Source organism: Mauremys mutica, chromosome 10, assembly GCF_020497125.1.
Source record: "Mauremys mutica isolate MM-2020 ecotype Southern chromosome 10, ASM2049712v1, whole genome shotgun sequence".
In the NCBI taxonomy this organism is placed as follows: Eukaryota; Metazoa; Chordata; order Testudines; family Geoemydidae; genus Mauremys; species Mauremys mutica.
The window spans coordinates 62,002,480-62,026,632 of NC_059081.1; the positions used below are offsets into that span (position 1 = coordinate 62,002,480).

The window sequence follows — 24,153 nt, forward strand, 5'->3', positions numbered from 1 at the left end:
ATTGCTTTATGGCCGTGCAGCAGCACTTGACATAAACCTTTAGGTCCCGTTAACAATGTCACTACTGTGTACATCTATTACACCCTCCTTATTTTACCTGGTATTATCTAGTGTTAACTCGGTACCAAACACACGTGCCGCTGCTTCATTTTTACCGGGAATCTGCCACCCTTGTAAACTGCTACAGTTTGTATTGCTAAACGCTGTGGGCTCGATGCTGGTCTCTCTCATGCTGCTGCCTCTCCCGCTGACGTCACTGGGATCTGTCCCTGTTTACGGGCCCAGGCTTGCTGCCGCTGACAGCAAAGAGCCCAGGCCCAGAGGAAGGTGCTATTCCAGGGTGTGGAACCTGGCCCCAGCTCAGCATGTTTAAAGCCAAACTGTGCCCGCGGCTGTGCACGTCCAACAGCCATTGATTTCAATAGCAGGCGCACGCATGTGCCGGAGGGCTGAACGTTAGCCTCAGGGCTCAGTGCTTGCAGCACTCAGGGCAAGGTTCTGTGCCCACTGGACTCTGTGACAAAAATGCAGCACAAGGCATTACTCACCGTGAAGCAGCGTGGCAGAACCAGACGCTGGATTTTCAGTGCACTTTGGCTTAGCATTTGCACATTATGTACCTGCCTCTGGCATTAGTCACAGACCAGTGAGGTTAGTTTGTAAACAACTGTGCTTGATACAAGGACACCTTGGTTTCAGTTGTTACATACGTACGCTCGATTTCTACCTGCTGCTGTCTTACTTAGGCCAAGTGACTACACGTCCTTATGCAGGCGTTGTATTTACACAGCGCTCACATTGTTAATTTGGTTCAATGCTACGACACTGTACGTAGTGAGCAACTCTGAGTTCTCTAGCGAATGGAAAGTGCAACACTTGAAACAAGCCCTTACCTTATTTCGCTTTCCAGATGAACTGACTAACCTCATTTTTAGTGTCGGAACGATTCAATGGCAGAAATTCAAGAGTCATTTACTATAGGCAATGAAACAGCTCTTCAGCATGCTCCCCACCCCGATGCCAAGGTTTTCATTTGTCTGTGCTTCAAATGGCTGGAATTTACTCCTACTCGCTGTGAAGACCTTGTCTGGTTTGACTTGTGACACCCAATTAGCTGATGCGCTTTTCAGCTCTTTTTCTTAATGGTAACACAAGGCCCTCCTGACTCACCTGGTGTCTGAAATGCTGTTTGGCTGCTGTTTAATTAAACAGGAGCCCTTTTAAGAGACACACCATAACTGTGTATGCCAAGCCCCAGGAATTCTGTCCCTTCCCAGAGACGATTTGCATATTGGTTCATGCTGCAGTTCTCAGCCCCACCCATCACTGGTCACGGCCAGTCTCAGAGCCACACAGCTCAGAGGGCTGGAACTCTCGCCTTCCCCCGAGCTAGCTCTAGTTGGTTTCAATTACACCTATAATTTCACACCAGTGCATTTCTATCCAGAGTTTTATGTTTTGGGCCCTACCAAATTCACGGTCCAGTTTGGTCAATTTCACGGTAGTAGGATTTTAAAAATAATAAATGTCCATGATTCCATCTGAAATTGCACGGGGTTGTAATTGTAGGGGTCCTGACCCAAAAAGGAGTTGTGGGGGAGGGGTTGCAGTACTGCTACTCTCACTTCAGCCACTCGCTGGCCGCCCAGCTCTGAAAGCAGCAGCGCAAAAGTAAGGATGGCACGGTATGATATTGCCACCCTTACTTCTGCGCTGCTGCTGGAGGGGCGCTGCCTTCAGAGCTGGGTGCCCGGCCAACAGCCACCGCTCTCCGGCCGCCCAGCTCTGAAGGGAGCACAGAAGTAAGGATGGCAACACTGTGACCCCCCCTAAAATGACCTTGTGACCCCCCCACCCCCGCAACTCCCTTTTGGGTCAACCTCCCGATTTCAGAAACGCTGGTCTCCCCTGTGAAATCTGTATAACAGAGGGTAAAAGCACACAAACCACCAGATTTCACAGGGGAGACCAGATTTCACGGTCCGTGACATGTTTTTCATGGCCATGAATTTGGCAGGGCCCTATTTATGTTGTACTGTTTATGGCAAGCAAGCAGGAAAGAAACCCTAGGGAAGCTGACGAGGGAGGTAAAATTTTAGTTCTCTAGAGCTGGGGTCTAGCTCTGGGTGGGGGCACAAGTGATACGTTACTTTTATTTTAGAAAGGTTCCCGTAGACTCATTGAACCTGGCCCTTGCTGTGGTCACGTGCACCTGGTTACATTCTAATTCTAATTACATGCTAATTCCACTATGTGGCCTGCCTGTTAAAAAATGAGTAATTGAAAGATTATTAAAGTTCATAGTTTCCAAGGCCAGAAGGGACCATTGTGACCATCTGTCTCGTCTGACCTCCTGCGTAACACAGGCAAGTTGGGCATGGCAAATTCTCATTGTAGGTGGACGGTCTGATAAGAAAAGATGATTAGGGTACGTCTATACTAGCCGCCGGATTGGTGGGTAGTGTTCGATGTATCAGGGATTGATTTATCGCGTCTCGTCTGGATGCGATAAATCGATCCCTGAATCGATGCCCGTACTCCACCTCGGCAGGAGGAGTAAGCGGAGTGGATGGGGGAGCTGCGGCAGTCGAGTCGCCGCTGTGAGGACGGCCAGCTAAGTCGAACTAAGATACTTCGCATTCAGCGACGCGAATAGTGTAGCTGAAGTTGCGTATCTTAGTTCAACCCCCCGCTGCTAGTGTAGCCCAGGCCTTAGAGAAGAAGGGCCCGATTCTGCACTGCCCGAGCCTTGGTTAGGCATTTACACTGGCGCGCTGTCGTTTGGTAGCCTGCAACACCCGCTTCGCACTGGTAGCAAATGACTATCACAAGGTGCCGGCTCAGACCTGGAGCACAGCGCTGGGATCATTTCGCCTACGCAACCCAATGCAGAATCATTCGGCCCTAGGCACGGAAGGGTGGATTTGGAATGAGGAAAAGTGTTTCTGTGTAGCTTAGTATGCTAGTCGCATTAGTGAGTGGTTATAAGGTGACTCCTCCAGGGGCTGGGATACAAAGAATCTTGAGCTGGTCCAGCTGACTCTACGGTAGAGCATCGCATTGGCAATTAGGGTGTGAAAGGGCAAAAATGCCCGTAACAGCTGGTTTCTCCCAGCAGATTGGACTTCAGAGGTACAGCTCAGCGCCGGTGTGCTCTGCCAGCGATACAGTGCTCCCAGAGCAGCGAGAGGGGCATCTAGACACGTGTATGCCCTCAGGATGAGGGGTATAAATGAACCCACAAGGAGGAACACAATTCAGAAGGGTGGCTAGGTCAGGGGTTCATTCAGCCTTATCCTCGGGAGGGCCTCTCAGGGAAAGAGACCTGATTTATGGCCCACAGCACCCTGACTGACAGCACGCTGGGAGGGGAGAGGTACACTGCCCCTATCTTGCTGATCTCAACTAGTACTCAGCACCTGTGCTCCCACTGGTTCCTGTGGGGCCCGGAGAGTTCACCGTATCCCAACGGGGCATTTCTACCTCCTTCCATGCCTGGGCTGGTGACAAAGCTCAGCCCCACTGAGCAGTTAACAGAGCGGGTTAATAGAAGTAGCAGTTAAGTACATGCTCATTCCATCTGCAAGGAAAACAAGGGCCATGAAGGTAAGATTTTATTGCTGTAGTTAGACTTTACTGCAAGGAGGCAGTTCCAAAGTGTTTACTATGCACCACAGGGTGGGAGGAGGCAGGAAAAATCACAGCTATGAGGTTATTGACCCAAACTGAAATCAAGGCCTCCTACCCCAAACGGCCCCTGACAGAGGCTGGAATATATTTTTTGCCAACGTGGTTCATTTAAACGCTCATAAAATGAAAAAGAGCATGATGGGGACAAAGCTGCTTTCCAACCATCCGGCTCTCTGCTTCCCACTGATGCCTAGTGATGAGCCAAAACGTCTAATCCTATTGACTGGAAAGGTGTGTGTGTGGGGGGAGAAGCTGTAGAAACAGAACTCACTCACTTGTAAGGCAAATAAGGAGGTAAGAGGAGGTCTTATCAGGAACATGGTTACATCGTGTGGCTCCTTTGGTTTCAGTCAAACATTAACTTGTTGCTCTTTATCTTAGCTGGTTTCATCAGGGGGATGAAGTCCAAAGGCACCTGAGGAGTAGAGGGTTTACATTCCTGATTGATTTTTTTTTAAGGATTGGGTGGGAGGAGGTGGGGGAGGGATCACTCTGGTCTAAGACGTGACAACACAAGGGTCACCAGTAGACGTTAGAGGCACTTCCCTTCTTGTCCATTTTCTCATCATCTTTTTCTTCCTTTATTTTAAATAGTGGATTTAGTGCTTGCAAGAAGCTCTGGTTTCCCATCCCTGGGGCATGGATGCACAGACCAGACAGAGCGGAGAAAGTGGCACAAAAAACTTCCCCACAAGGTTAACTTGCCTTAACCTTGACCTGGAGGGACCACATCTAGAGGTGACAGGGTAGTTGAATAGCCATTAGATTCCTGGTCTCGCTACTGCGCCTAAGGATGCTAGAGCACCCAAGTCCCATGACATCATAATGGGTTGTAAGCAATCCGGGCTTCCACCTTGTTTATTTCAAATTCCCACACCTCGCCAAGGCCGATCTAGTTTATTTAACCTTTGCCTGGTTGTAGATTTTTAAACATTCTATTTCCAGAAATGAACCCAAGTGCACTTTAGCATAACAGAGCAAATTAAAACGTTGTCATCATCCACAGAGCCAGGGACTGGGCATTTTTATGTATGTGGTCTTTTAAAATGTGAGAAACGCTTAGTCATCACATTCTCGCTGATGCACAACAGCTGAGGCAATTCCAGGGATGTCTCCTGGCCTGAGACAGCTCATTGTGCTCTGTGGTGCACACCAATGTGATCATCACCTTTGGTCTCACTTGTGACCCAAAGTAAGATTTGAAGCCAGGTCTTCAAAGATGAAAGGTCAGTGCATTACTGCGTTCTGACAAACCCTTGGACTAAAGTTTCCTGCCACCCCTTTCCAAAATATTGCTCTTTATTTCTCCATAAGGCCGGCTCTCCCACAAGAGAAGGCTACAGCAGTAAGGCACAGGTGAGGACGGGGTCTGATCATGACACCAGCTGACTCAGTGGTGAAGACTATTTGCCCTTGCCTATACTGACTGCTCAGTCATTGTCAGCATCACGTCAGCTAAGACGTCTTCACAACGGTCTTTGAACATGGTAACATTCTGTAAGGCAGACAAGCCAGAGGTTGTGGGAGACGTGGTCTTTCTACTTCACGGTGGCAGTGAGAGATTTATGGCCTGGTTTTCAAAGTTGCTGAACAGCCACTGCTCTCATTAATTGCAAAAGGAGTGGTAGGTGCTCATCAGATCAGAACATCCAGTCATTAATCATTTGTAAAGTGCTTTGAGATCCTCAGCTGGGAGGGACTAAAGCTCAAAGCCCAGTGAAATCCATTGACTTCAATGAGCTCAAGGTCATTAAAATGTAGATTGACATAGCTACATCATTCAGGAGTGTGAAAAATCCACACCCCTCAGTGATGTAGCTATAGCAACCTAACCTCCATTGTAGATGCAGCTAGGGTTGATGGAAGAATGCTTCTGTCGCCCTGGCTACCATCATGAAGAGAGGTGGTGTTCCTACAGCGATGGAAAAACCACGTCCTTTGGTATAGACTGTGTCTATGCTACAGGGTTATGCCATCATAAAGACGGTGCCATAGCTATCCTGGTATAGTCTCTGTAGTGTAGCCATGGCATTGGAGCTGACCCAAGAAGAGCAAAATATTATTATTAGCTAGAATCTAGAGGACTTTCCCCAGTGCACTAGGTTTTGAAGGTAAACTAGATTTAAGGCCTGAACAATCACCCAATGTTAAGTCTGCCCTACTCATGCTGCAGTGTATCATTAAAGGAAAAAATGGTGCCAAGGAGACTTTTTTTTAACCGTTTATTTAGATTTAGCTTTATACACAAGGGACTGGTGCTCTGAAATTATGTCACAAATAACCCCCTCCTAGGTACACTGTCAACATATAATTCAACTCACTGAGCTTAAATCGTAACATTGTTATCTTTGCTGATCATAAATTAAGGATATTGAGTCAACAGTTGCGGATAATTAAAAAAAATCCTTGTCAAAAATAAAAAACACAACAATTGTGTCACATACAGGTTAGCAGCTAGACCACGATGACTGTCCATGAAAAGGCGGTACAAACTCAAGAGACACCACCATCGGTAAAATCCACTGTTCTTAAGTACTGTAGGTAAATTTGGAGCTCATGGACGAGGGAGTGGGTTCAGGCTAATGCAGACTGTAGGAGCCTCCCCACATTGGCTTTTCTTAGATCTTGTCTACCCAAGAAAGTTGTCTTAGTTTAACTGAAATTGGTATTGAAACTGATTTAGTTGAACTGGTGCAGAGCCCTGTGTAAATGCTCTCAATTCTTTTCATAAGTTTCTTATTTTGGTTTAGTGTAAGAAGGTAAGAGACTGATTTACGCTAAATTGGCATAAGCCAGATTTAAACTGGTTTGAGTATCTGCACAGCCTTTTGCACCAATGTCACTAGAACGGGTCTGAAATCATACCTTTTGTTAAACCAGCGTAAACCTGCATTTAGCTGAGCCCTGAAGCTAAACTGAATCAAGCCACCCCACTAATACAGTGGTTTTCAAACTGTGGGTCGCGACCCAGTACTGGAATGTCAGGCACTGGGTCACAGCGGCTCTGGTCAGCACCACCGACCGGGCCGTTAAAAGTCCCATTGGTGGTGCTGCTTGGCTAAGGCAGGCTAGTTCCTATCTGTTCTGACACCGCACTGTGCCTCGGAAGTGGTCAGCAGCAGGTCCGGCTCCTAGGTGGGGGGGCCATGGGGCTCTGTGTGCAGCCCCCACCCCGAGCACCGGCTCTGCCCTGCAGGAGAAAGCCACATGGAGTCACTTGTGTGTCTCCACCTAGGAGCCGGATCTGCTGCTGGCCGCTTCTGGGGCGCAGCGTGGTCTGTGGTGCTAGGACAGGCAGGAAGCCTGCCTTAGCGTTCCTGCTGAGCCGCTGCCCAGGAGCTGCCCGAGGTAAGCCCGTGCCCTAACCCCACACCCCAATCCCCTTCCCCAGCCCTGAGCCCCCCCAAAACCTGGATCCCCTTCCTGCACCCCAAACCCCTCATCCTTGGCCCCAACCCAGAGCCTGCACCCCCAACCCAGAGCCCTGACCCCCTCCTGCACCCCAATCCCCTGCCCCAGCCCTGAGCCCCTCCCAAGCCCCTCAGCCCCAGCTCCGTTGGGTCATGGGCATCAACCATTTTCTTGGTTCTGGGTCGCCAGAAAAAAAGTTTGCAAACCACTGCCCTACTGCACATTGGTTCCGGCCAGCGATGACTCTGGCTTCTCTAGTCCTGGGCTTCTCTTGGGATTCCTGACTGGGCCAGAATGTTTGGTGGCTCTGTGACGTGGGTGCTGCCTGCCCTCCTTAGGGACTGAGAGGAGACCAGCCCTTGAAGTCAATATGTGACCTTAGGATGCGACAGCTTCTCTGCTCAGCTACAGGGACAAGAACGCCATTTTTAAATGGGATTCCTGCTAGTGGTTTAGATAATGGGCTTAAAGGACACACCAGGTGGCCAGGCTTTCCCCCAGGCTGGCGCACACATTGGTAGGGCTTACTGCTTCTTTGGCGGGACTTAAGCAGTTTAACCGCCTTTCTCGGATAACGTCAGTCCATCAGCATAGACGGGCTGTCACGTGTGACACTGTGCCAGCTGGTCTTGGCCTAGTCCATGGTTCCAGAAAGACCGGCTGGCACAATGTTAAACATGACTTGTCCCGGGCTGCACTACAAAGAGGTGTTGGTCAAGACGAGTCGTCAAGCTCATGTTCTAACACCACCTAATTGTCTGGTGAAGAGAAGCCCGCTTGTGGAATTCTCCTGATCACAGGTAATAAACAGAGAGTTACCTCCCCTGACAAAACATCCCCATCCAAAGTGCAGGAAGTTACAAAACCTCATTGTTACAGTTCTTGGTAAAGTGGATGCCAACGTGAGCCAGGGTTGACAGCTCCAACCCAAAGTGTTTTTCAATTGTGACAGCGCGTTTCTGACAGGGATCCTTCACTTTTGGAAATTAAGGCACCCAGTTAAGCGAAAGTGAAAGGTTTACATGGAGCTTGATGTATGCAGAGCTGGTATATCCAGTCTGTGAGGATCCTGCGGGGGTGAGGTGGAGCGTGAGGGAATGTTAACAGAAGATTTAGTTGAGATCTACAAATTAATCAAATAGCAGCTTCCGTCAGGAACCATGACACAGGAACAAAGACAGCAATATACAGTACTGTAAGGCACTCCTACTGGGGAGAGGGAATTGAAAGGCAAATTATGAAGATGGAATCACCAGACTCCACTGGTTCAATAGCTATACAATGGCCTACGAAGCTGGAAGTCTGGCTGGAGAGCTCCGGAAGACAAAGAGAGAGAGAGAGAGAGAGAAAGAGAGAGAGAGCTTGCAGCAGGGCACAAGAGCTAAGATTGTAATGATTAGTCAATTAAATCCCTTCTATAGGTACCAACAGTCAGCTGCAATCTGGACGTGACCTTCCCAAAGACAGGTTCTGTTCCAGAGGGAGAAAGCAAACTGAAGGCTCTCAGGTTCCCCATTTAATTTTAATGAGACTTCCCTTTTTTTTTTAACTTGCAAGACATCAGTACATTAGAGTGTACACAGCTACTGAAATTAAATATTAAGAGAAAGACTTGCCACGAGCAGCTCTCTCAATCTCCACGCCTCAAGGGGTGATCAAGGCCGGAGTTCTCGCCAAATGAGCCTTAGCTCAAATAGTTCAGAAGCCAACCCAACTGTGAGCTCCTCGCATCAGAGAAAGGAGGCTGGACCGGTATGTGCCAGTCTGGACACTGTGTCACATGATGGAGAAATCAACTCTCATCAGTTGAGACGGACAAAGAGCAGGAAGGGCGTAGAAGCATGTAAGAGAAAAAAACGCAGCAACTGGTGAAACCCATCCACTGGGAAATCCCTTGTTTCTCATATGTGACAACAGCACTAAAAACTTAAGGTCACAGGAGCAAAATTGTGAACAGACACCAGTCAAAACCAAACCTGCTGCTTGGAGAAATGCACTTTGCAGCAGAAATTAGGACGCCGACTGATTCAAGTGCACACCATCAAGACCAGCAAGATTTGGGAAATTTCGTTCAAGTGGTCGACAATATAAAAAAGCTGCAGCTTTCATTTTCTAGCTATGTCTTTACTCCATAAGGCAGGGGGAGAGAATTGCATACATTTTTTTTCAAACTGTACTAGGTTAAACTAGTCTCAGGCTAACTAAACTAAGATTCAAAGTATTCATAAGGATCAGGCTATAATCTAGCTGTTTCAGTAAAGCAGGCTAGATCTATGGTGACTATTAGTTCTGTACAAGCTTATAACAGTGCTAACTGGATGCATCATCAAGAACATCTTCTATAACCCTCTCCCGCGCAGCAGAAAGAGTGTTTTCTTCATGTTGCAGAAAAGTCAGGGCATTTTACTTCTGATTCACCATGAAAAGTTTCTGCACAAATTTCGCAAGCTCAAAAATAGGAGTTATATACTCCTGGGAGAAAGGGGTTTTCTTTTCAGGGAACGATCCCGTGTCCTTTTCGTTGGTGTTCTACGCCAAACAAAGAGCAGGTGGTAGTCCCGTCTATGTGTAAGAAGACTAAGGAGCCAGGCAAAATGGGCAAAGAATGGTTCTCTTGGATCAACAGCAGTAGCTATGTTGCTATAGCAGAGACTACAGAGAACCCCCCGCCCTCCAAAACAAAGACATCCCTGCAGCAGGAAGGGGAGATTTTGTTGGAAATCATGCATCATCAGATTGTTTCCTGTGTAGACGGGGTTCTTGCAGAAAATCAGCCCCTTTTCAGTGGATGTCAGTGTATACTTAGTAGTTTAAACAGTTTTGTTTTTTTACTAATAGAATTTTAAAGTTATGCTTTCGCCTTGCAGTGCTGAAAGTTAATACGGACCCAATTCTTCTACTCCTGTAGTCAGGACTGAGCGCTTCATCATGCTTCATCAGTGAGCCTGCTGGAAGGACACAATCCATGATGCAGTTTGCCACGCATGCTGACGTAGAACTGGGTACTCCTTATGGAGAAAGGAGTGAGACTTCCCCCGAGAAGAAAGCTTCTTCCACACTACAAGAAGTTAGGTCTAGCATTCCAGTGGAGGGATAGCTCAGTGGTTTGAGCATTGGCCTGCTAAACCCAAGGTTGTGAGCTCAATCCTTGAGGTGGCCACTTAGGGATCTGGGGTGTAAAAAAAAAAATAAAAAAAAAATTTGGTCTTGCTAGTGAAGGCAGGGGGCTGGACTCGATGACCCTTTGAGGGCCCTTCCAGTTCTAGGAGATAGGTATATCTCCAATTATTACCAGTGGTGTGAATGTGGCTCTATTCCAGGAACTGGGTCCCTTCCAAAACTGCTGTATGACAGCACTTCACATGAACCTTTGGTATTGGCAGCAGCTCTTACTCAGTGTGATGTGCTAGTGGAGTTTGCCATTGGGGTGATGGCAGCCGCTTCAGATCTGCTCTTTACATCAGACTTGCTATTCCATTTGCTGTAAAGCTTAAAGTTAACAGGCCAAGTTCTGCTCTTAGTAATACCCATGTAAATCCAGAATAACTCCAATGGGATTATGCCAGAATTTGGCCCAAAATATCCAGCAAAGCACTGGTGCATTTCGATGTTGCACATGGATGTCAAATAAGTTAACAAATGAAGTCGGAAAAGCTCCTCTGCTCTCATACAAGGTGTGCGAATGCGCTCTGACGCCCGGGAGCGAAACATCACTGTAAACGACCATGTGTTCTAATGTGTTATGGTCTGGAAACAGCAACTGGCATTTTTTGCGTGACCTGCCATTATGTCTGAAATTAATTCAAAATTGCACCAGCCACATCAGGTTCATTTCCGGGCTGGTGGCTTTATCCCATGACTGGTCTAACTGACACACACTGAAAACACACAGTGGGGCCGGATTGTTTGTGTCGCCAATGCGACTCCATTTCCTGTTTGTATGACTGTAATTCCAGCATATCTCCCCAGGTGTTTGCATTTGTGCACGAGCACGAAATGATGGAGCCAGCAGGACTCCCACGGAGCACGCTCTAGGGACCATATCGGACATTAAAGCATTTCACCTAGAGTCCGTCGAGTTGGGAGGAGGGGTCGTGCAGCGGTAAGGATGCATGGCTCATTTTCAGACAGCAGGTACATTAAACAAGGGAATCTCTATGCTTCCCTTGGCCAAAAGCAATTCACTACAAGGTCGGGCACCCAGACAGCATTATCTTCATTCAAATGAAAACCAACCAAAAAACAGTGGCAGCATAGTTACCCCCCAACACGTTCAGCTCAGGTTCAGCTATCTCCCCACCCTCCACAGGTTGGAAAACAGAAACACTGGTGTTTGAAGAGAAGAGAGGACACATTTTTAGCCTGCTAACCCCTTCCTACGAGTCTTATACCCTCTTCTCTTTTATTTACACCATTCCAGCAAGTAATGCAAATTTCTGGTGACAGGGGCTCTGGTTGCTCCCTTAAATACAACAGCTGCCACATGAGGTTTCTAGGCCAGGCACAGAGACCCCTCTAGCTCTAGGGATGCTTGGCAGCTGCCCAGGGCAGCGGATTTCTGGGCGGCTGCCCCTCTGTCATAATTTCAGTGGTGCTATGACCCTGTGGGCCAGGTTGCAAAGCCACTCACTCATATTTGGCCCTGCCACCCCTCCATCATGCTGGAGGGGCATCTGGGCCAAACCCGTGTGGCCAGGGGGTGGTGGCGGGGAAGAAGCTCACTGGCTAGGCGATTATCTAAGAAGCCCAGGTTGGTGGCCTGCCATTTAGCAAACCTGCTAGAGAGGAGCGAGAAATAAATACACATGCACACAAGTCTGTGAACTTTTCTCCTGACACTGTACTTGCTTTCTATAAATACACACGAGTACATATGTATGTAATCTACATACTTCTGTAGGGATCGGAGAACAACTCAAGATATTTAATGGATTCAAGTGAAGACGATCTCAAAGACTCACGGGTGGTGAAAGACCTTGTCAGTGGTGAAATATACACATTTTCCCAATCAAACCGATCACACATTCTCTTTGCACAGAAGACATGACTTACTGTGCTTCCTGCTTCCCCGTATTCCAGGTATGTGGGGCAGAACACACTTCCAAGGACTGCCCTTTCCCCCTGCTAAGTTCCTATTGAAGTACTAAAGTCCCTCTGGACCTGCATAATGCTGCCAGGGGCCAGTGCAGCACCCAAAATGCACAAGAAGGATGCAGGAAAAAGATGAAATATGTTTCATGATTAGGGAAATTTTGCACACATACACTATACACACACACACATATATATATTAAAGGCAGAAGAAATCTTTTCCTGTAGCTCTAGCAGATTCACGTGAGGGAAGCATGTTTATCACCCCTACAGATAAAGCACTGCTCATTAATATAAGGTGAGCTAAAAAACAAAACGAGCTGGTGGTTTAAAATGGCTGTGAATGTGAACGGACCGGGGATTTGAACTAACATCCCGTTAACAGAGGCTTGCGTAGACAGCAGCGGCAGGCAGAAGGTCTGATGCTCCAGTAACAGGGCAAGAATAGTATTGCCACCCCAGCCAAAAATAGCAATTAGTCCTCTGTTGCTCATATAGTATTCTGCTGGGATGGCTATAAATATAGACACACACCTAAAGGAATTCTCCTTGGTCTTACGTTTGAAAACATCCTGAATAAAATCTGACATGAAAAGCTCTTTTTTCTTTGGGGGGAGGGACAAAAAAAAGCCCAAAGCCATTAGAAAAATGATCCATGCATCTGCGTCAGATGAAGCAGGTGGGCACGGTACCCTTGCTACTTTCTCGGCTCCTGAAAAACATTTCACCAGAGCCTCAGCCAAGACTAATAAAAATAATAGACTTAAATAAGCAGATGATTCACTGTTTCTGACCGAAGAACAACAAAAATAACAGCCATGTGGTCGTGGCAGGAAATCTTTTCTGCCTTAAGGAAAATCTTCTCCTGAGGTGGAAAACAAAAGGTTGAGCGCTTAATGGGCTTGACTGAAAACATTTCAAGCAAGCCACATTTCGCATGAGATCTAGTGGTTCAACTTCACTGCAAAATGCAATTTGGCTGTTGATATTCTAAAGCCATCCAGGTTTCATGGCCCTTTTGGCCAGTGCTAAGCAATAATCAGGATGAGGGTCAGGCCAAGGCTTTGCAATCAGGTTGCTGCCTGACTAGCTGAGAAGCGGCTTGAACTGGTGACTGTAGAAAACGATCTCTTCTGATCAGCCAGGGCCTAACGGAAGTCATGTGTTCTGATAGGACAGCTCGAACATGGTGCAAGACTCTTCCAGGCTCTCGTCCATATTCAGTCTCCTCCAGAAGGACTTCTGCTTCTTCTGCAGCTCTTTGCGCACACACCTGGGGCACGGGACAGACTTCACTTTGCACTCCGAGTGGAAGACAGCGCCACAGCTTTCGCACCTGCAAACACCAAGTAGTGCTGTTAATGAAAGAGACATGATGACTGATAGCATGCAACTGATTATAACAGGAGACGTGGCCAGCAAACGCTTGCTGGGAAAGTTCTGGTCGCTTAGGCCTTTCCTCACATCTAAATCGTGCAGATTCTTTCTGCTTCACATCCCTAAGACTCGATCTTTCCTATCCATCCACATAGCTCAAACTCTTGTCCAGGCTCTCATCATCTCATGTCTCGAACTCAGCAACCTCCTCTCCTCTGGCCTTGACAAATGCAATCTTTTCCCACTCAGAGCCATTCCTGGCCATTTCCCCAGCCCATTGCTTTGACCACATCACCCCTCTCTTTACATTCTTTCACTGGCTCCCTCTTCAGCATATCAAACATAAGCTACTTGTCTACATTTTCCAGGCCCTTCCTGACCTCTCTCTCATTCAGTAGGGAAGGGTCAGCTCCTGCTTCCGATTGGCCCTTTACACCAGCTTCCATCGTTCACTTGTTACATTGTCCAACAAGCACCGTCATGCTTTCTCCCATGCTGCCCCGCACGCTTGGGAGGAGCTCCCCGTAAACATCTGCTTCTCCTTCAATTCCCTGCTCATGGCTCTCCTTTGCCAGGGTGCCTACACAAAACGTGACAATAGTTAGGCGGTGGTGTGCTGAGAGCACAGCCTGTCATGCTGACCAATACGGTCTCATGGGTTACTTGTGCTCCCCCATCTGTCTGTATCCACCTGTTGTCTCTTGTCTTATGCTTCGATTGCAAGCTCTTTGGGGCAGGGCCTGTCTCTGTTCTGTGTCTGTCCAGGAAAAGAGGGTCCTGGCCCATGACTGGGAGCTATGATAATACAAATAAATAAATAATAATAATATTAGGAAGCAAAAGGCTATACTACACAGTACACACAGGGGCAAGATTCTCAGCTGCTGTAAAAAACGGACGCAGCTCTATTGAAATCAATGCACCCATGTATATCTGCCCTAGGATTTCTGCTCTGTTAATTATTACCGTGACGAGTGTTCATCTTTTTAAGTGTCAACGTCAAGGCTCATGAGGGAATAAGTATATTTATCTGTTAGAGAGAGATTGTGTTCTCTCATTGCTCTTTTATAAAAGGCAAGTTTTCTGCTTTAGTTTGCACACTCAAAGTGATTGTCTCCACTTCTGTTAATGCATATTTCAGAGCTCGGGACAATGGAATTATGACATTTTCTCACTGGAATTCCACTGCAGTGGCCAGCTGTTCTGTGAAGAATAACACTGCTGTCCACTTCTACCACAGAAGAAAACTAAGATATTCAACCAAGTACAAAGGGAACACAGAAAGTTACTGGATATTATTCTTTGGCCTGTGTTATGCAGCAGCTCAGACTACAGGATTGTAATGGTCCCTTCTGGTCTCACCCTCCATTACAACAGTGTTTTTCTTTTTTTAAATGTGATATAATTTAGAAGAATCCAACGACCCAGCAAAATGAGTGGTTTGTTATTTAACCATTCAGAGACAATGACATCAACACACTAATTCTGAATTAGGTACTGCTGTGGAGCATGTTAATTTAAGAGCTGTGCAACATTACAATAATTATGGAGAGCTAAGCAATTTTAAATTCTCATCTTTTCAGTGCAAGTAGCCAGCCGCAGGGACAAACACGTCATGGGCTTGATAGCTGCAGCTTTGTGGCCAAATGAGAAAAGGGATAGAGGTATATAATCTTAGATGAAGTGGGTGTATTAAATAATGAAGACAAGAGTACAATATTCATTTTTTAAATTTAGAGGTGTGGTCAATTTTCATGATTTCATCACAAATCTTGTGCTGTTTGGTGTTTTCTTTAATCCCCAGCTGCTGGAGTCAGGTGGTTGCGTGGAAGTCTCAGATTTCCTTTGAAAAGGAGTAAGTTTCTAGCTCCCAAGATTGTGGAGAAAAGCTTGAAAATGGGAAGTGAGTGGCACCCTAACGGCTGAGAAACCAGGAGGCAAACAAGAAAAACATAAGAACATAAGAAAGGCCGTACCGGGTCAGACCAAAGGTCCATCTAGCCCAGTATCTGTCTACCGACAGTGGCCAATGCCAGGTGCCCCTGAGGGAGTGAACCTAACAGGCAATGATCAAGTGATCTCTCTCCTGCCATCCATCTCCATCCTCTGACGAACAGAGGCTAGGGACACCATTCTTACCCATCCTGGCTAATAGCCATTTATGGACTTAGCCACCATGAATTTATCCAGTCCCCTTTTAAACATTGTTATAGTCCTAGCCTTCACAACCTCCTCAGGTAAGGAGTTCCATAAGTTGACTGTGCGCTGCGTGAAGAAGAACTTCCTTTTATTTGTTTTAAACCTGCTGCCTATTAATTTCATTTGGTGACCCCTAGTTCTTGTATTATGGGAATAAGTAAATAACTTTTCCTTATCCACTTTCTCAACATCACTCATGATTTTATATACCTCTATCATGTCCCCCCTTAGTCTTCTCTTTTCCAAACTGAAGAGTCCTAGCCTCTTTAATCTTTCCTCATATGGGACCCTCTCTAAACCCCTAATCATTTTAGTTGCTCTTTTCTGAACCTTTTCTAGTGCTAGAATATCTTTTTTGAGGTGAGGAGACCACATCTGTACACAGTATTCGAGATGTGGGCGTACCATGGATTTATATAAGGGCAATAATATACTCTCAGTCTTATTCTCTATCCCCTTTTTAATGATTCCTAACATCCTGTTTGCTTTTTTGACCGGCTCTGCACACTGCGTGGACATCTTCAGAGAACTATCCACGATAATTCCAAGATCTTTTTCCTGACTCGTTGTAGCTAAATTAGCCCCCATCATGTTGTATGTATAGTTGGGGTTATTTTTTCCAATGTGCATTACTTTACATTTATCCACATTAAATTTCATTTGCCATTTTGTTGCCCAATCACTTAGTTTTGTGAGATCTTTTTGAAGTTCTTCACAATCTGCTTTGGTCTTAACTATCTTGAGTAGTTTAGTATCATCTGCAAACTTTGCCACCTCACTGTTTACCCCTTTCTCCAGATCATTTATGAATAAATTGAATAGGATTGGTCCTAGGACTGACCCTTGGGGAACACCACTTGTTACCCCTCTCCATTCGGAGAATTTACCATTAATTCCTACCTTTTGTTCCCTGTCCTTTAACCAGTTCTCAATCCATGAAAGGACCTTTCCTTTTATCCCATGACAGCTTAATTTACGTAAGAGCCTTTGGTGAGGGACCTTGTCAAAGGCTTTCTGGAAATCTAAGTACACTATGTCCACCGGATCCCCCTTGTCCACATGTTTGTTGACCCCTTCAAAGAACTCTAATAGATTAGTAAGACACGATTTCCCTTTACAGAAACCATGTTGACTATTGCTGAAGAGTTTATGTTTTTCTATGTGTCTGACAATTTTATTCTTTACTATTGTTTCAACTAATTTGCCCGGTACTGACGTTAGACTTACCGGTCTGTAATTGCCGGGATCACCCCTAGAGCCCTTTTTAAATATTGGCGTTACATTAGCTAACTTCCAGTCATTGGGTACCGAAGCCGATTTAAAGGACAGGTTACAAACCTTAGTTAATAGTTCCGCAACTTCACATTTGAGTTCTTTCAGAAAAGACGGTTACTCACCGTAGTAACTGTTGTTCTTCGAGATGTGTTGCTCCTATCCATTCCATTTAGGTGTGCGCGCCGCGCGTGCACGGCTCTCCGGAACATTTTTACCCTAGCAACTCCGGTGGGCCGGCTGGGCGCCCCCTGGAGTGGCGCCGGTATGGCGCTGGATATATACCCCAGCCGGCCCGTCCGCTCCTCAGTTCCTTCTTGCCGGCTACTCCGACAGTGGGGAAGGAGGGCGGGTCTGGAATGGATAGGAGCAACACATCTCGAAGAACAACAGTTACTACGGTGAGTAACCGTCTTTTCTTCTTCGAGTGATTGCTCCTATGCATTCCATTTAGGTGATTCCCAAGCCTTACCTAGGCGGTGGGGTCGGAGTGAGACGTGGCGGAGTGTAATACCGCGGAGCCGAAGGCTGCGTCGTCTCGAGACTGTTGCACCAATGCGTAGTGGGAAGCGAAGGTGTGTACAGAAGACCAGAAGGCCGCTCTACAGATGTCCTGGATAGGGACATGGGCCAGGAAGGTGGCCGACGAGGCGTGCGCCCTCGTCGAGTGTGCGGTGAGTCGGCACGGGGGGACGCGAGCAAGCTCGTAGCATGTTCGTATGCATGACGTCACCCAGGATGAAATCCACTGCGAGGAGACCGGCTCGCCTTTCATGCAGTCGGCGATCGCCAGAAAGAGCTGGGTCGAACACCGGAAGGGCTTCGTCCGGTCGATGTAAAAGGCGAGGGCCCTGCGGACGTCCAGGGTGTGAAGCTGTTGCTCCCGAAGGGAGGCGTGCGGCTTCGGAAAGAAGACCGGGAGGAAGATCTCTTGGTTGAGATGGAAGGCCGACACCACCTTGGGGAGGAAGGCCGGGTGCGGTCGAAGTTGCACCTTGTCCCCATGGAAGACAGTATACGGGGGACCTGCCGTCAGGGCGCGGAGTTCCGAGACTCGTCTGGCGGATGTAATGGCCACGAGGAAGGCCGTCTTCCAGGTGAGATGAAGCAGAGAGCACGTGGCCAGGGGCTCGAAGGGTGGCCTCATCAACTGAGCGAGAACCAGATTCAGGTCCCAGGTCGGGGCAGGAGGACGTACCGGCGGGTACAGACGGTCTAGCCCTTTAAGGAAACGGGCCACCATTGGGTTAGAGAAGACAGACCGACCTGCTATGGCGGGCCGAAAGGCTGACAGAGCCGCCAGGTGCACCTTCAGGGAAGAGATCGCGAGACCTTGACCTTTCAGGTACCAGAGGTAGTCGAGGATGGTCTGGATGGGGGCCAAGAATGGGTTAAGACCTCGTTGGTCGCACCAGAGTGCGAAGCGCTTCCACTTCGCGAGGTAGGTAGAGCGCGTCGAAGGCTTCCTGCTTTCGAGCAGCACTTGTTGTACCGGCAACGAACAACCTCTTTCTGAGTCGGTCAACCACTCAGGAACCAAGCTGTAAGATGCAGCGACTGCAGGTTCGGGTGACAAAGCCTGCCGAGGTCCTGAGTGATGAGGTCCGGCCATAACGGGAGGGGAATGGGATCCCGAACTGACAGCTCAAGCAGCAGGGTGTACCAGTGCTGTCTCGGCCAGGCCGGAGCGACGAGTATTACGTGGGCCCTGTCCCTCTGAAGCTTGAGTAACACTCGGTGGACAAGCGGAAACGGAGGGAAAGCGTAGAGGAGGGGATCTGTCCATGGTAGGAGGAACGCATCCGAGAGGGAGCCCGGAGCCTGACCCTGGTAGGAGCAGAACCTGTGGCATTTCCTGTTGGCCCGGGAGGCAAATAGGTCTATCTGGGGAAACCCCCACCTCTGGAAGATTGTGTAAGCCACATCTGGGCGAAGGGACCACTCGTGGGAGGCAAAGGACCTGCTCAGATGGTCGGCCAACGTGTTCTGCACCCCTGACAGAAAAAACGCTTCGAGGCGAATCGAGTGGGTCACGCAAAGATCCCAGAGGAGCATCGCCTCCTTGCAAAGTGGGGAGGATCGGGCTCCGCCCTGCTTGTTGACATAGAACATTGCTGTGGTGTTGTCCGTGTACACCGCTACACAGCGGTCCTGGAGGTGGGTCCGAAAGGCGAGGCACGCCAGACGGATCGCTCTCAACTCCCGGACGTTGATGTGGAGGGAGAGCTCCTGGGCTGACCAGAGACCCTGGGTGTGCAGGTCTCCTATGTGAGCCCCCCATCCAAGCGCCGAGGCGTCTGTGGTCAGGGTGACCGACGGGCGAGGAGGGCGGAATGGGACCCCCGCGCAGACCACTTCCGGATCTAGCCACCAAGCGAGCGTCTGGAGAGTGGGCTTCGCCACCGTCACCACCATGTCTATGGGGTCGCGATGGGGGCGGTACACCGACGCCAGCCACATTTGGAAGGGACGAAGTCACAGCCTTGCGTGTGCGGTCACAAACGTGCACGATGCCATGTGACCCAGCAGGCGCAGGCAGGATCGCACCGTTGTTGTAGGGAAGGCCTGCAGTGTTCGTATGAAGGAGACCATCGTCTCGTGCCGAGGATGAGGTAGGCAGGCTCTGGACAAAGTGGAGTCGAGGACCGCTCCTATGAACTCCACCCTTAGTGCTGGAACTAAGCTGGACTTTTCCGCGTTGATAAGCAGGCCTAGAGACCGGAACAGGTGCAGTATCTCGGTCACCTGAGCCGCTACCAGCTGTTGGGAGCGACCGCGAATCAGCCAGTCGTCGAGATACGGGTACACGTGAATTCGACGACGGCGGAGGGCTGCGGCCACGACCGCCATACACTTGGTGAACACCCTCGGAGCGGTGGAGAGGCCGAAGGGTAGTACCGCAAACTGGTAGTGAGCTTCGTTGACCACGAAGCGCAGGTAGCGTCTGTGTGTGGGGGTAAATTGCCACATGAAAGTATGCATCCTTCATGTCGAGGGCGGCAAACCAGTCTCCCGGATCCAGGGAAGGAATAATGGTCCCCAAGGTCACCATACGAAACCTGAGCTTGCACAGGTGTCTGTTGAGCTCTCGGAGGTCTAAGATGGGACGAAGGGCTCCTTTCGCCTTGGTGAGTAGAAAGTACCTGGAGTAGAATCCCCTGCCCCGCCTGCTGCGAGGCACCTCCTCTATAGCACCCACGCTCAACAGAGTCTCGACCTCCTGCAAGAGGACTTGCTCGTGAGAGGGGTCCCTGAAGAGGGACGGGGCGAAATAAACTGCAGGCGGTAGCCGTGCTGTACGGTGTTGAGGACCCAGCTGTCCGACGTTATAGAACGCCACGCCTGGAGGAATCGGGAAAGGCGACTTGAAAACAATAGGGATGGATCCAGTGGGGAGAGTGGTGGGCCGTCCTCGGGCGTCCCATCAAAAGGCCGGTTTTGGGCCTTGAGGAGCCTTGGAGGAGTTCTGGGCCTGGTTACGCCGACCCCCCGATGGTCTGCGGCGGAAAGGGGCCGTTCGGCGATTATTAAATGGCCGGGACCTGGCCTGGGTGAAGGGCCGGTAGGGCTGTTGCCGGAACGATCGTCTTTGGGTAGCCGGGGTGTGCATTCCCAAAGTCCGAATAGCAACCCTCCCATCCTTCAGGGTCTGGATTCTCGTGTCCGTCTTTTCAGAGAAGAGACCCTGAGTTTCAAAGGGGAGGTCCTGGAGGGTGTATTGTACCTCCAACGGCAAGGTGGAGGATTGCAGCCACGCAATACGCCGCATTGTTATCCCGGAAGCCATGGTTCTGGCTCCCGAGTCCGCGGAGTCCACAGCCGCTCGAATCAAGGTCCGGGAGGCTGTCTTGCCCTCGTCCAGGAGCGCCGAGAATTCCCGGCGAGAGTCTTGCGGGGTGAGCTCTGCAAATTTACCCAGGCACCCCAAGATGTTGAAAGTGTACCGGGAAAGGAGGGCCATTTGGTTTGCAATGCGGAGCTGAAGGCCTCCAGCTGAATAGATTTTTCGCCCCAAGAGGTCCATGCGCCGCGACTCCTTGGACTTTGGCGCAGCGGCCGGCTGTCCGTGCCTTTCCCGGTCGTTCACGGACTGGACAACCAGAGAGTCCGGGGCTGGGTGCACATATAAGTATTCGTACCCCTTGGGTGGAACGGAATATTTTCTCTCCACCCCTCGCGCCGTGGGGGGAACGGAGGAAGGCGACTGCCAAATGGTAGCATTATTCCGCTGGATTGTGCGGATGAATGGCAGTGCTACTCTCACGGGGGCCTCCGCTCCCACGACGTCGGTAACTGGGTCATTCACCTCTTGGACCTCCTCAATGGGCAGGTTAATGGCCTTAGCTACCCGTCGTAGAAGGTCCTGATGCGCTTTCAGGTCAATAGGCGGGGGTTCGGATGGTGATGCCCCCGCAACCGCCTCGTCAGGTGATGAGGACGAGGATTGGCCTGGCAGCACCTCCTCAGGCATTTGCTCTGCCCCCGGGCGATCAGCCGCCAGTGTCTCCTGCCCCAAAGGCGGGCCTCGAGGGGAGGTGGTCTGTCCCGTTGGGGACGGAGGGGGCCTGCTGATAGTGGCCTCCGGCACGGAACGCGCCGCACTCGCCTGTCTTGGTGGAAGGGGGGGCCCTTGCTCATGTTGGGCCCAGGGTACCCAAAATCCCCACTGCTGGGGTCCATGGTCCCGTGGGAGAGACTCTGCCCTGAAGTCCACCACACTGCCCTCAGCGGAAGCAATGGAGGGTTCCCGCGAAGGCCAGGGAGGAGCCGTGGCGGTCCCCGAGTGGACGGCCGACGCAGGCGTCACGTGTCTCGTCGGTGCCGAAGGTCGGTGCCGGTCATGAGACGTCAGCGGAGAGCGGGACCTGTGTGAGGCGCGGTACCGGGAGCTCGACCGACGGCGCCGGGAGCTCGACCGACGGTGCTGGGAAGTCGACCGACGGTGCCGGGAAGTCGACCGGCGACGCCTGGAGCTTGATCTTGAGCGTGAACGGCGTCGTCGGGAGCGGCTCCAGGAGTCACGGTGCCGAGAGTGATACTTGGAACCGGACCTGCTGCGGTGCCGGTGACTCGGTGACCGGGACCGTCGCCGGGAGTGCGACCGGCCCCGTGATTGAGAGCGGGGCCGGGACTGCGACTGGTGTCGAGACGGGGAGTGGCGTCGCGATGTAGACCGCCTTCCGGACCGGGACCGGTGTGGCGGCGACCGCCTCCGAGAGTGGGACCGGGATCGAGACCGAATCCTAGAGCGCCGACCGTCTCGCTCAGCCGGGGAAGGAGGCCGCATCATCAGCGGTTTGCCTATTGACTTAGGCGCCCGCACCGGCGGTGCCGGGGGCCGGAGGCTCTGAGCTTCCGTGAGCTCAATCAGCTCCCTCGCCGTCGCAAACGCCTCCGGCGTGGACGGGATCCGCAGCTCCTCCTCGGTGGGTACCGGGGAGCTGGGGGGTGCCGGAGTCGACGGCCCTTGCGGCGCCGGAGTCGACGGCACGGTGCACTGTTTGCGCACTGCCTCAGCCTGAACCGTTTTCGGCGGCGGCGGCTGGGCTAACGGCTTCTGTGGCTGCTTTGCTGAGGCCGTCTTCAGCGCCTTATGCTTCCTTCCGGGGGAGAGGGAGCGGTGCCGGGACTTCGGTGCCGGGTGCCGAGGACCCTCCGCGGCACCGGAGCGGCTCGGTGCTGCCGGTGCGCTGCTCGCCGAGGAAGGCTTCAGTGCCGGTGGAGTTGGCGCCGGAGGCTGGAGCGAAGCCTCCATCAGCAGCTGCTTCAGGCGAGAGTCCTGCTCCTTCCTCGTTCGGGGTTTGAAGGCCACGCAGATCGGGCACTTGTCAGTCCTGTGCGACTCCCCGAGGCAGCGGAGGCAGGAGTCGTGCGGGTCACTCACCAGCATGGGCCGCTGGCAAGCCGCGCAGGGCTTGAATCCCGGTGCCCCGGGCATAAGCCCGCACCGGGAGCGGAAGAAGAGGGCTAACCCCTCTAATTCCCTACGAAACTACACTATACAACTATATATACAACTAGAACAATTAACTTAACTAACTACTAACAACTATGTACACTATAACTATGGAGAACGCTAGAGCTGTGGAGGTAAGGGAGCACTCCACTGTTCCTACTGGCCGTCACGGGCGGGAAGAAGGAACTGAGGAGCGGACGGGCCGGCTGGGGTATATATCCAGCGCCATACCGGCGCCACTCCAGGGGGCGCCCAGCCGGCCCGCCGGAGTTGCTAGGGTAAAAATGTTCCGGAGAAGCCGTGCACGCACGGCGCGCACACCTAAATGGAATGCATAGGAGCAATCACTCGAAGAAGAACTCTTGGGTGAATGCCATCTGGTCCCGGTGACTTGTTAATGTTGAGTTTATCAATTAATTCCAAAACCTCCTCTAGTGACACTTCAATCTGTGACAGTTCCTCAGATTTGTCACCTACAAAAGCCAGCTCAGGTTTGGGAATCTCCCTAACATCCTCAGCCGTGAAGACTGAAGCAAAGAACCCATTTAGTTTCTCCGCAATGACTTTATCATCTTTAAGCGCTCCTTTTGTATTTTCATCGTCAAGGGGCCCCACTGGTTGTTTAGCAGGCTTCCTGCTTCTGATGTACTTAAAAAACATTTTGTTATTACCTTTGGAGTTCTTGGCTAGCTGTTCTTCAAAACCAAAACCATAAATTTATTTAAAAACAAGCCAATCAGATGGTTTTTTAGAGCCAGCTCATGATTTCTGAATAATGGGGTTGGCACCACTGGGGGAAGTCCAGGCACAAAGATCCCTTTCCTCATGTGCCTCTCAGCTCCCAACTGCACTTTAAACCGTGGGTATAAAGCTCTGTCCAACTTTCACCTGCCACAGGGCTGGGAGGAGGACCAGGGGAGACTTATAAGGGCACATCCTCATCTGGTGTAAATTGTCATAGTTTCACTGATGTCAATGGAGCTATGACAATTTACACCAGATGAGGATGTGCCCCAGGCTCCCGCTAAGGATGATGTTACCTGGCCCCAAGCTCCACCCCCTCATTCTCTGAGAGAGAGAGAATTACAACCCATATCCAACAAAGCACTTAAGCTTGACATCCCATCGACTTCAGTGGGAGTTCTCCCATGCTTCAA

General features: G+C 50.2%; 1 protein-coding gene across 2 annotated transcripts in view; it reads right to left on the reverse strand.

The window, feature by feature from the left end:
* Positions 1-10,271: 10,271 nt before the first annotated feature.
* Positions 10,272-24,153, reverse strand: part of PLEKHM3 (pleckstrin homology domain containing M3) — a 150,243-nt gene continuing 136,361 nt past the window's right edge. For both annotated transcript variants that reach the window (XM_045033046.1, XM_045033045.1), the window contains exon 8: positions 10,272-13,528. In XM_045033046.1, the coding sequence (XP_044888981.1) occupies positions 13,351-13,528 (178 nt within the window). In that variant the 3' untranslated portion in view covers positions 10,272-13,350. The remainder of the gene's footprint in view (positions 13,529-24,153) is intronic.